Genomic DNA, 12,694 nt, shown 5'->3' on the forward strand with positions numbered 1-12,694 from the left:
GTTCAGACAAGGATCTATCAGTGGATTAGATTATTTTACCTTTTATTTAACAGGAGCGATAATGTTTAATTGCAGAACCTACCCTGAGCCTTAAAAGCTTTGATTATTTAAAGAAAACAATGCTTTTACTAGGACTGAATGTTAAATATTTTTGGGTATCCAAATGTCGGCGGGTTTTCAGAAACTGCTGATAGGGAGCAAGTTGCCCAGCTGCAGGTTTTAAACAAAGCTCAGCAGCGGCAAATAGAAGACCTGGAGCGGAAACTGGAGGATTCACGCCGCAATATGAGATACATCGAGCACCAGTTCGCAATCGTCAAAGGTTTGTCTCACACTTTGTCTTCACAACATGGAGAAGCTTACTCCTCTGAAGTAAATAATCTCATGCAGTGTCTGATTAATTAATAAATTATAGTCCATCTGCAGCTTCAGAGTTCGGTCCTGAAAGGAACACTTTTCATGTGTTACCATTGGCAATATATGTGACTGTGTCTGGCGTCGTTTTTAACAAATGATCGACAGATGAAAAAGACGGCCTTGCGGTGAGTTTCAAGGAGTCAAGTCGGTTGATTGAAGAAGCAAAGAAAGGAGAGGCTCTGATGCAAAACAAACTAAAGGCTCTGGAGCAGCAGATCCACGTCCTCAAAGAGAAAGACCAGGAGGTAAATGCTTCGCTGACACTCGCCACGATTCCTTTACCTGCTTAATCCCTAATCTATTTGCTAATCTGTGATCAGATATCATTTCTGAGTAGGGCTGGGCGATATGGACCAAGAATAATATCTCAATATTTTATAAACGGTATTTATCTCGGTATGTTTTTCATAAAGTAATTATAAAAATGCATCTCTGAATCAAAGCTTTATCCCAAATGTCTCACAGGCACATTTTTTTTAACAAACAGCTGTAGATAAATATGAGAAACAGCTGAAAAATAACCCAAATAACAGAATTATAACGCAACATTGGCCATCTCGATAAAAACTATATAGTCTTTTTAAAAATGCTCTATATTTAAAAAAATCTAAACATTTATGCCTCAACAGAAATGAAATATCCAAAGGTATTTAGTCCGATGTCTTTCCTTCCTTTGCTTTGTGGAGTTTTCTGTTTACTAACGCCGTTCGCAGCGTGAGTCTGAAGTCTTTATGTGTCGTGTGGTAGAACGAGAAGAAGCTGAAGGTTGCGGATGCGGCAGTGGACAGCATGAAGCAGCAGATGCTGGAGCTCTGCCGCTCCGACACGCTGTCCAGGACGCGGCAGCAGCACGACAGAGACCTCGCCGTCATGAAGGAGCAGCACGAGGCGGCGCTGCTGGCCTTACAGCAGAGGCTCGACTCTACCTCTCAGGCTCTGAACGACCAGGTGAGCGTTTTGAGCCACACGTCAAACACGGTTCCTTCACCAAAACGTATCATTTTGGAATCAGACGCCCGGTTTAGTAACCCGCAGAGCTTGTGGGTTTGTGATTGTTCTTCTGCGTGTTTATTTCGCCGCTTCTAGACTGAAGTTAGTCAGAAGTTACAGCAGCAAGTCAGGCAGCTGGAACGTCAGCGAGAGGAGGAGCAACTGGAGAGAGCCAGAGTCGTCAACTCGCTCAGCATGCGCCTGGAGGAGAGTCAGCAGCAATGTGCCAAGCTGCTGCAGACCAGTCAGTGGACTTTTATTCTGAGATTACAGCGCTTTGAAAAGTGTTGGCACCCTTACAAATTTGGGTTGAAAGATTTTAGGAAATAATCTAATAGATTGATGATTTTTTTAATCTTAATATTGCAATTTAATGCGAGTATTTATTTTTTCAGTTTAATTTATCATTTCTTTTTAAATATATACAAACAACAAATCAATCTGTTTCATCGTTGTGCAGATCAGGTGCTAAAAGAGCTGCTGCGTCTCAACTCGGAGCAGAAATGATTGCGTTCTGCCTACGATTTATTTCAACCAAAATTACGATTTTGATTTAGACTTTTCTCTGCAGTAACTACAAGCAACAAAAATGGCCTCTAGATAAAGATGTTTGTAAACAAGGACTATTTAAAACAAGAACTCTTAATGTTTTTATTAATCAGAATACTATTCAGAACAGCTTTTAATTGATTTTGACATCAATCCTTGTTGATTTATAAAGTGCAACCAACAAGCAAGTCTATGTATTAAACTGATTGACCAATACTTACTGCTATGGTGAGATTCCTGAAAGTTTCTGGTTAAAAAGTAGAATTATATAAACTCTAAAACAAGTAATAAAATTAGATTATTTCACTGCTGCAACTGTCTTCCCTTCCATGTGGAGGCAAACCCACTTTAAACATTTTACTGACAGCTAAAGGACGCGTCTGATTCACTAATTGTTACATAGCCAAAAATTGCAGACCTCTGTGATTTGTAAATTGCGTTTTTTTTAATTGCGATTATATTGCAAATGCGATTAATTGTTCAGCCCAATTAGAGATTCCTCTTGTTTTTTTTTTTATCACACAGAAAATGTCTCAGGTTATGAAAAACGTTTTAGGTCAGACAGAGCTAACCTCATTAAATACAAAATGCAATTTCCACATGAAGAGTTTTTTTATTTATTAAGGGTAAAAGGGTCACCCACCAACCTTGTTAAATCAGGATTTTGCTGTGATTTGGTGTCTGACAACATGATGTAGGCTAAAGATCTGATAGAGCAACACATCATGCCCTGGTCTAAAGAAATTCAGAAACTTCTCTGGCGTCTTAGATGGTTACTACACTATTTCTAAAAACCTCCACAAGTGGAGAAGACATGGAACAGTGGTGACCCTTTGCTGGAAGGGGCGGCCTGCCATAATTACACACACCCATTGCAGCATCCACAGCGTTGACACCTTAGCTGTAAACTACTACAGACTAAAATGAGCTCAAAGGTCAAATCCTGAGGAGCCTTTAGGGAAAATATTCTCAGTACTGGAGGGAAAGACGTGGACCTTTATGAAAAGTGTGCTTTGTTACATCTGCAGGAAAACTAACCAGCAGTCAGTGTGATAATCTAGAGCTGCTTCGTCTCTTCAGGACTTGGATGAGCGGTTGTTAGGTTTAAGGGATGATTACTTTTTCCACATTGGGCCAAATTGGTTAGGAAAGCCTTTTCCCCCTAAATATGTCAAGTCATCATTTCAAAACAACATTTTCTGTTTACTTAGGTTAACTTTCTCTGCTCTGAAGATTAGTTTGATGACCTGAAGCATTTAAGTATCAGCAACAAAATAAACCCTTCAGGGTGCAAATACTTTTTCACAGCATTGTATGGATTTGGATGTAAAAAAAAAAAAACCTTTTGCTGAACCTAACATGTTTGCTCTTATTGTTGAGCCGTTTTGTTTGTTTCCCTCCAGATTCGGTGCAAGAGGCGAGTCAGATGCAGATCAAACTACAGCAAGCCCAGTCGGCCAAGGCACTGAGTGAAAACATGAACAAAATTTTACAGGTTTGCTTTCCGCTTTCTCTCCCATGCAACACAACCCTTTCTAAAAGGTTTGCCAGGACGCAACTGTTTGAACTTGTGAACTTTTTTTTCATCTTAAAGGAAGACATGGCTGAACTGAAAGAGCAGATTACGCTGTACGAGTCTGCGCTGAAACACGGCGTCGTGTCAGTCGACCTTGGTAACGACTGGGAAAACCATTTGTCTGAATCCTGCTTGGATCTGGGACTGAAGAAACCCGAAAGGAGAAACGGCACACTTCACAGGTACGCTGAGGTTTCACTTTGCCTTTTGAGTCGCATTTAACTTCAGAGCTTTAGCGTCACCGTCACAGTTTTCTGTGTTGTCGTCGTCAGCACCGCTCTGCATCACCTGTCAGACTCCAAGCTGCCCAAGGACGAAGCTTTAAGGCTGCTGCGAGTGGAAATGCAGCGCTGCCTGGGATGTTTAAAGGGAAAGAGACAGAAGATCAATCAGCTGCAGGAAGAGCTCCAACACTCTCAGGCTCGAGTCAGCGAGCTGCAGGGCCAGCTGGAAGAGGAAAAGCTCAAGTCTTCAGTAAGGGCTCCCCCTGATGGATAGTTTGGAGGATCAAGTCAGATTTATCACCTTGTGATCTTGTAGAGAGAATCAAATAGTGCCTCACCCCCTTATATGCACCTTTTGTTTTTACGTTTTTATAGTATAACCACAAACCTCAATATATATATATCTCTATCTATCTATCTATCTATCTATCTATCTATATATCTATATCTATATCTATATATATATATATATATAGATATAGATATAGATATATATATATATATATATATATATATATATATATATATATATATATATATATATATATATAACAGACACTTTATCCAAGACACCAACAGAGTGGTGCATGATTGTGAAGGTGAATGGAAACAATAAATGCATGTGCCTGTGCAAATTCTGTTATCCGGGTCATCACAACAGCAAACCGGCTTAAATCGGAGGCAGCCAGACTTTCCCTCAGTTGTTTTAGCTCGGGGCCGGACTTAGCAGTCCAGTTGCACCTCAAGAACAAAGAGCCCTCTTTTTAGGACAATCATGTCCAGATTTTGGCCAGGGAGAACATATGGTTTGAAATGAGGGGTGATAGAAGCCATCTTTGTCAAAAAAGGGAGAAGCCGTCACTGAACAGAGAGGTAGGATTGTGTTTACAACTCCTCAGTGTTTACAGCTCCAACACTTTCCAAAGAGATTACATCAGCATACTTGTCATGATTCAGGTGATCAAGTCCTCCACTCACACCAAGCAATAGCCTCTAACAACCCAGGACAGTGACGGGTGGTTCATTGATTTATATTTGACTGAAAATGCGCCTCCGTGTGCTTTAAAACAGCAGCGCTCCAACTGCAGGGTGCTCAGCGTGAGCCGCTACAATAAACAAAGACTCCTGGATAGGTGTTGAGACGTCTTCAGAGAGAACTAAGTGAAAGTCCGGTAGCCTCCGATTTAATTTGGTTTGCTAAATACTGGCATGTGTATTAATTTCCCCTGAGTCATTATATTCGTATAACCACTTGTCACAGTAATTAGTAATTTCTGTTGGTCTATCATCCGAGGGGTCTCCAACCTTTACAATTCACAGAGCCTAATTTGCCCTCAGTCCAACTAAATAAAGCATAATTTTTACTGTCCCTCCTCCTCAGGCCAGAGAGGCCAACTCAATGAAACATCTGGAGACGAACGAAGACGTTCTGAAAGAGTTCATGAGAATAAAGGAAGAAAAAAAACACCTGCTGGAACGAGTGGAGGTTGACTTCAGTCTTTTGCCTTTATCTTAGTTGGTTTTTATTTGGGACAAAGTGTTAAAACAATTTTACTGTCACCCTTTAGCTGCTTGAAAAGAAGCAAAAGGAGTTGAAACAGAATGAGGAAAAGCTGAAGTCTGCCAACACTGAGCTGTGCACCAAAATGAGGGAAATGATCCAAGAGTTGGACCAAGAAAAGCAAGAAGCTGCCGAGAGGTAAGACTCAGGATGACGTTGGACATGTATAGTGATTTCTTACTGTCTGGGTGTGTGTGTATATATATATATTGTTTATTTATTTATAATTTTCCATAGGACTGAGCGGATTAATCAGCAGTATAGAGATGATGTGGTGGACCGGGTCAGAGCAGAACTCATTCAGGAACACAATGCTGAGGTGGAGCAGCTGACAGCGCAGCACCAGCAGCAGATTCAGCATTTACAGTAAGTCTCTGCTCCTATTAGAGCTGCTAAAATAATTGATACCTCAGTATAATCGATAATTATTTAAAGATGCTCATTTGCGTCAAAACTAATGTAAGCTGACCCAATCTCATTTGCCCAAGTTGTCGCGTTTCTTCCTATAGAAGTGGCGCTGCAGTGCCAGAGACACTCAGGGCCCCTCCGCTTCTTGCAGCTTCAGCTAACCATAGCCATGACCTGCTGCAAATAATAAACTCTAACGTGTGGAATACAGCCAGGAAAAAAAAAAAGCGCTGTTTGAACATTAGCTTCATGGACAGGGACAGCCCGTTCTGACGGGGTTCTGTCAGTCTGAGCTCCCCTGTTGAGCTATGCTTCCCAGGTCCGCGGTTCAGAACCAACAACGTGCCGTTCTACTGCGGTACGAATAAACGCAGGAAAATGTTCATCAGCCAGCACAGAATATGGTGAATCAGACTGAAGCTGACAATTAGAAACTTAAGATGACTAAAAATGTAAGAACCTGTAGCTGCTGCTTAAGGTTAAGCATTAAAGCAAATATTCTGTAAAATCACCAGAAAGACAGAAGTTGTATATTAGATCAGACCAATGGACCGGATCCTTGTTTACACTGTAAAAATATCTTCTATATGCACCAGATCCATTGAGACAGTTTATTTTAATGTATCAGGATCCTTAATTTGTCCTTCAGTGATAAAAATGTATTTTATCAGTAGGGCTGGGCTTAAAAATAAAATCTCTGATTTTATTATACCAAATCAGATTAATAATTTTTTCCCTTCCCTTTCATAAAAACGAATTACAGAAAATATTTTTTTAAAACTTGCTTTTATTCCAATCATTTTGTCTGGGAGTTGACCTGAATTAAAAATACACGCTGTGAAACATGCTTGTAAAACAAGATGTGGTCGTAAACAATGACTAACATAAAATGTTTCCTCCCCATGTTTTACACAATGAGCTAGTTTTGAGACCAGGCTTCGTTCGCTTGTGTAATTTCAAGCCAACTTAAAAAACTAGTAAATTAATACATTTAGGTGGGTCTTGTGGAATATTTTCAATATATTTTATTAAACTTATGCAACACTGCATGCTATTACCAAAACAATTTCGCCTTTCAGGACCGATAGAGTGCAGAGGTTCATGTAAGCCCAAGAAGTGCATTGGAAAAAGAAGGGGGAAAAAATCCTGATTTTCCAAAAATAAAATCCTCATAAATTGCAAAATTGAATTAATCGGTTAAATCAATTTATAGCCCGGCCCTAATCAACAGCAAATTTGTAAGCAAATGGAAGCAAGTTGTGGCCCACTGAAGATAATCCATTATAATAAAATAAAATAGTGTAGTTTCACAAACAATAGTAACAATTATATGAAGTGTAATCTTGTCTACAGTTTTACCAGGCAGGGTAGTGACACTTAATTATATATTTCTTTAAACGAGGGTTGAGTTGTGCCCTACTTATTGGGTTTTGTGGTAATTAAGGAAGTTGACATTTTGTCTTATTGTCAGTTTGAAATTTTCAGTACAGTGATTAAAATAATGGAAGCTTTTGCAAATAATTTCTGCGGCACTTTTTACTTCCTCCACAGAGACCAGCTGTCAGAAGTCAGTGATAAGATGCTGGCTGTCCAGGAATGTTACATCGCCGTGTGCAAGGAGAAGTGCTTCCTGGAGGAAACCGTACAGAAGCGAGAGAAAGAGGAGAGCAGTACAGCTGTGGCGAAGCTGAGAGGTGAACTAGAGGGCCGGCATCGCGCCTCTGTGATGAAGCTTAAAGAAGACTGGTCCAAGGAGAAGGAGGCTGAAATCCAGCAGGAAGTGAGCTCTCGTGTCGCTTCCGCTGAAGCCAAATGGAAGAAGGAACTCCAGGAGGTCCGACTTCTTCAATAGATGCTGCCCAGCTTCTTTATTTTTACCCATTCTGGTTTAATTCAAGACATTTTCCTTTCTGTCGGGGCGCAGAAGCTGGAGGAGGCTAAGAAGGAGAGAAACCCGGACACTGCTGAGGTGATCTGCCAAACAGATGAGCCAGAGGCCGGCGGCCGGACGATTAATGCCGAGGAGCTGGACTCCAGGCTCGCTGCCCAGAAACAGCAGCTGCAGCTGGAAGCTGACAAAGTGCAACGCAGAGCTGTGGAGGACGCCAGGAAGCAAATCCAGAGAGAGCTGGAGGAGAAACACCTGAACGATATGGCCAAGCAGGTCAGATGGTGTTTTTTTATGAAAGCACAAAGCAAACAAGCTTTATTTTACTTAAACTGTAGACTAATTCTGTGCATTAATCCTATAAACCATTGTTCTAACTAATTTAGCTGACATTTAAAAGCTCAGACTTAGCGGTAGATATCTCAAATCTGTGTTTCAGGTTGAAGGGGCTGTTACCCGAGCCTACAGCCGCTGGATCGAGGATCTGTCTTCATTACCAGAATGCCAAGCGTTCCTCCAAAGAGAAAAGGAGGAATGGGAAAAGCTGCAAGAAGAAGTGACAAAGCAAAAAGTAAGACGGGTTTCTGTTATTTTTGCAAAAACTCTCACTGCCGTCTATCCTTTCATGTCTTGACCATTAAGAAAAACAATGTTTCAGGTGTCCCAGGCCCAGCGGGAAGCAGAGGAGGAGCGGCAGAAGGTGGTGGAGCTCCAGGAGGAGCTGGCAGCTCTCAGGAGCCGGCTGGAGCGAGCCTCCAGAGAGCAAGCGGCCCTGCTGAAAGCCGAGCTGGCCGCGGCCCGCGCAGCGTGGCACAGAGACAAGCAACAGGAGATCTCCATCGTCCAGGCCAAGCTGCAAGAGCAGCGCAAAAACCTGGAGCAGGCCGTGCAGAAAGCCAGGGACGACGCCAACCTCCAGAGGAAGGAGCTGCTCCTGCAGACGGAGGCCAAGCTCCAGGAGACGGTGAGGACCCGGGAAGACGAGTGGAGACGGCAGCATGAGGAGAAGGAGCAGCAGATGAGGGAAACCTTCTTAGCCGAGCTTCAGAGCGCCGTGGCCACGGTCTCTACGCAGCTTCTGAGGCTTTGTGAAGCAGAGCGTCAGGAGCCTGACGACGGCGGAGGAACCAGCAGGTCCCCGTCAGAAGCTACAATCACCAACATGCTGGAAACCCAATGCAGAGAGATGGTGAACAGAGCCGTATCGGAGGCCAAGAAGGAGTGGAAGAGAGTACGTTTCTGCCGTTGTGTAGAGAAGAACCCTGAGATGTCACCAGTTTGTGATTAAGTGTTAGATCTCTGCTGCCTTTACAAAATCAATCAATCTTATACTTCTACAGGTTAGTGAGGAGAAGCTGAGCCGCATCCTGAAAGAAACAGAAGAGAGACGAATGAGAGAAATCAACAAAATGCAAGGTGTGCGTTGCACTTTAACCTACAATATTGTAATTTTTTTTTTTTTTTTTTTTTTCCGGGCGATTTTAAATTTCCATCACGTGATTGCCTATTATTTCCAGACTCTCTGTCTCAGAGGACGGATCAGTCTCGTTGCAAGAAGGAATGCGCCGACAGCTTCGGTAAGCTCCAGAAGAAGAATCAGGAACTCCAGAGACATTTAGAGAAAGCCTGCCGTCAACTTCAGCACCGCATCCGTGAGCACAAAACGGCCATGCAGCACCTTAAAGGTATATTTGTGTGTTGGATTCAAACATTAGTCAAACCCGTACCCGACGCTGACTCTCAGCCTGTGTCGTTTACTGTTCTCTGAAATGTAGATGAGCATGAAAGCAGCCTACAGAAGCTAAAGGAGGAACATCTGCAGCAGCTGGAGGAAGTGAAGAGATCCACAGAATCCTCAGGGTTTGTTATCTACATCCATCCATCCTCTACCCGGTTACACTGTTATTTGGTAAAAGCTCTGTGAAAATACGTATTTTGAAAGAACATATTCAGGTTTACTGAACAAGCACCTTCCTCCTCAGACCCACAACGCTGCTTTGACTGTTTGTGTTGGCAGCTTTTAAAACTGCAGAACTTTTACTAGGACGTTTAAGCAGCATTTGCGGTGCCTTCTAAAAGTCTCAATTCAATAAAATCTTATTTATATAGCGCCAGTTCACAACACGTCATCTCAATGCACTTTACAAAGTCAATACATATAAATACGTCTGTTCTCTCAAGGCCTCAGAGGTTTGTTGCAGAATATTTTGTTTGGTTTGAGTTTATTGAACGTAGTACAGTAAAAGAAAACAATTTATTTATATATATATATATATATATATATATATATATATATATATATATATGTGTATACCTTGTGCAACTTTTCCTCCCTTTGGCACCTTCTTTTGATTATTGAGCTGATGTGTGACAAGTGAATTTCTTCGCTGTGAGATCAATAAAGCTTAGCTTATCTTAAATAAACTCAAAGCAATAGATGTAGTTTCACACTACTGTTAACCAAATGTGAAATCTCAGACTTGTAATTATGTAAAGAAAGACTTGATGGTTTGGTCAGAAGTTTAAGAGGGGAAATTCTTTTTTTTTAATGTTTTTTTTTGTTTCCTTTTATCTTTTTCTCAGAAGTTCTGATCACCAACAAAATCTTCAGCAAGGCCTTGAGGAAATAAAGCAGCAATACCTGACCACTGTGGAAAAGATCAGAGGTTGGCGTTGAGATGAGATTTATGCACGGCCTTCAGCATTTAAAGTCATTTAAATCCTGTTTTCAGCGAGTAAATCAAACAAATGCCGCTTTGTGTTTCTGCTAGGAGACATGCTGCGTTACCTACAGGAGAGCCGGGCGCGTGCTGCAGAGATGATCCGCATGGAGGTGCAGAGAGAGAGGCAGGACACGTCCAGGAAGATGCGGCGCTATTATCTGACCTGTCTGCAGGAGTTACTGGAGGACGGGGGCAAAGCTACAGGGCAAGACGCTTTAATTGTCCCCAACTTGTTCGCTCGCTGCAAAAATCGCTCCTCGGGCTAATTGTATCGATCTTTCTGTCTCCCCGCAGTGCCGAGAAGAAAATAATGAGTGCTGCGAGTAAGCTGGCAGCCATGGCCAAAGTGCTGGAGACTCCTGTGAAAAGTAAATCTGGAAACAATTCCTCGCCACCGAGTGAGTCCTGTTTTAGAAAAAACGGCTTTAAAGACGGCTTTTGATTGGATTTTACCCCCAAAATAGAAACAGGTTCTGTGTTGTGTATCGGCAGGCGGCTCGACAGGTGGATCTTCTGGTGGTGTGCCAGCAGGTTTCGGTAACGACCCGGCAGCGCTCGGCGGACTTCCTGATTTCAGGCCAGAGCCGCGGCCCCAGAGGGACACGGCGTGTGCCGATCCAGGGCCCAACCCAACCGCAGCAGTCAGGACCAAAGTCCTGAGCCACCAGGAGACCTCCGGACCTCAGGGGGGCTCAGGACTAAAGCCTCAAGCCTTTAATTCTTCTCAGCAGACCTCGTCTCCATCCCACGTGGATTTAGACAGTTTGCATGTGAGGGGTAAAGGCGCCGAGTGGTTTCTGCAAGGAGGGGACTCCGGCAGCGCCGAGTCAGCGCGGCAGAGTCGACCGTTCCTCATCCAGGAGGCTCCGGTCAGGGATGAGAAACAGAGCGGCTCGGACGCTGGGCCACACGTACCCAGACCGTCGTCCTCAGGGAGGAAGGATGGACCGGGGAGGCCCCACACTGAGACAGGAGGGTTTGGGGGTCTCACTCCGGACGCTTCAGACCTAACGGTGTACAGGGACATCCCCAGGCAGACGCCTCCGACTGAGAGCGGCTCACAGGCGAGGAAGAGTCTAGTGAGAGAGCCGACGCCCGGCTCTGAGCGGGAGCGCGGCGTCTGCTCCCGCCTCCTGTTCTCGGAGCTGAGGCGGCGGCAGCAGGACAGCGGCTTTGACAGTCCCGTCTACCAGCAGAAGTGACGGAGGGTGTGAGGTGAAGCGGGAGCCTCAGAGGTCACCGCCCGCGTAGCCGAATAAAGTGCCTTTTACTAGAGTGTGTGATGTTTACATGTCCTAAAAACATTCAGAGCGTTTCTCATTAGCAGGATCTGCTCCGTGCTTCTGCAGGCTGCTGATGGAGAAAAGTTATTTAGACATGAATGAAATACATCCCTGCTTTCTGCTGGTGACTGATGTACAGGGTTGGTCAAAAGTCTATCTATATATATATATATATATATATATATATATATATATATATATATATATATATATATATATATATATATATATATATATATATATATCATCATTTGCATGAATGTCGTAATATTTTGTTTTTAATTCATTTAATTACATTTTTTTTCAGGACTGAATTGATTGAAAGAGCGCAGACTCTTAAAACAATAGTGTTGCCAAACTTTTATTTATTCCATATTTATTCAAAGTGATACAGGCATCTGCAATAATATTATATAAATGTCCCGAGGCAATTTCTATAATTTCTATAAGCTTTCTGGTTCAAGTTTTGGCCTACTCCTCCCAGCAGAATAGGCTGGACTCCATGAACTCACCCGGTTTTTAAGTGTAGTCCGCTTGCTTTTTGATAGATTTAAGGTGTCAGCCTTAAAGCCTGCCTTACTGATTCCACATCCAGCTTTATTTAGTGCTTGGTGTCATCGTCCTGTTGATGCTTTTACGACTATAAACTCTGGAGCCACAGTCGAGCATGGCGGTGGTGGTGTGATGCTGAGGGGCTGCTTGGCTGCCAGTGGTACCACAGCGTTGCTTAAAGTTCCCAGAATAATGAGGAAGAACTGGATCCAAATTATTCCACGTAAATCAACAACAAAAGTGTCTCAACAGGAAAATGATCCCCAACTATCAAAATAGTTTTTAGATTGGATAAAACGGACTGAGGATAAAAGTCTGGAACCCTAAGCCTGAATCACCATCGCTTCCTTTAATGGTGCGTAACGTGACATTCATGCTCATGATGAGTTTATCCAGCGTTTTGACCGGCTCCTGCTTCATTAACCTAACAAACCCGCCACACAAGGCTTAACCAATAAAAACAACAAAAACAAGGCTTAACCAATAAAAACACAGGTGGCAGCTGTCTTGTTTTACCCGTCTT

The 12,694-nt window shown here is 42.9% G+C and overlaps 1 protein-coding gene across 5 annotated transcripts in view; it reads left to right on the forward strand.

Annotated features, from left to right (window-relative positions):
• Positions 1 to 11,771, forward strand: part of cep152 (centrosomal protein 152) — a 63,759-nt gene extending 51,988 nt beyond the window's left edge. For 3 of the 5 annotated variants that reach the window (XM_021307457.2, XM_021307458.2, XM_021307459.2), the window contains 21 exons: positions 182 to 322; positions 523 to 662; positions 1,165 to 1,365; positions 1,504 to 1,651; positions 3,360 to 3,451; positions 3,551 to 3,714; positions 3,805 to 4,006; positions 5,138 to 5,242; positions 5,325 to 5,455; positions 5,555 to 5,683; positions 7,277 to 7,559; positions 7,650 to 7,889; positions 8,053 to 8,184; positions 8,272 to 8,844; positions 8,954 to 9,029; positions 9,131 to 9,298; positions 9,389 to 9,473; positions 10,197 to 10,279; positions 10,385 to 10,541; positions 10,631 to 10,734; positions 10,829 to 11,771. In XM_021307457.2, coding sequence (XP_021163132.2) covers positions 182 to 322; positions 523 to 662; positions 1,165 to 1,365; positions 1,504 to 1,651; positions 3,360 to 3,451; positions 3,551 to 3,714; positions 3,805 to 4,006; positions 5,138 to 5,242; positions 5,325 to 5,455; positions 5,555 to 5,683; positions 7,277 to 7,559; positions 7,650 to 7,889; positions 8,053 to 8,184; positions 8,272 to 8,844; positions 8,954 to 9,029; positions 9,131 to 9,298; positions 9,389 to 9,473; positions 10,197 to 10,279; positions 10,385 to 10,541; positions 10,631 to 10,734; positions 10,829 to 11,538 — 4,064 coding nt within the window. In that variant the 3' untranslated portion in view covers positions 11,539 to 11,771. The remainder of the gene's footprint in view (positions 1 to 181; positions 323 to 522; positions 663 to 1,164; positions 1,366 to 1,503; positions 1,652 to 3,359; positions 3,452 to 3,550; positions 3,715 to 3,804; positions 4,007 to 5,137; positions 5,243 to 5,324; positions 5,456 to 5,554; positions 5,684 to 7,276; positions 7,560 to 7,649; positions 7,890 to 8,052; positions 8,185 to 8,271; positions 8,845 to 8,953; positions 9,030 to 9,130; positions 9,299 to 9,388; positions 9,474 to 10,196; positions 10,280 to 10,384; positions 10,542 to 10,630; positions 10,735 to 10,828) is intronic. The other 2 variants (XM_036148376.1, XM_036148381.1) reach the window with 1 other exon arrangement.
• Positions 11,772 to 12,694: the final 923 nt, after the last annotated feature.

This window comes from Fundulus heteroclitus, chromosome 2, assembly GCF_011125445.2.
Source record: "Fundulus heteroclitus isolate FHET01 chromosome 2, MU-UCD_Fhet_4.1, whole genome shotgun sequence".
NCBI classification, from domain to species: Eukaryota; Metazoa; Chordata; class Actinopteri; order Cyprinodontiformes; family Fundulidae; genus Fundulus; species Fundulus heteroclitus.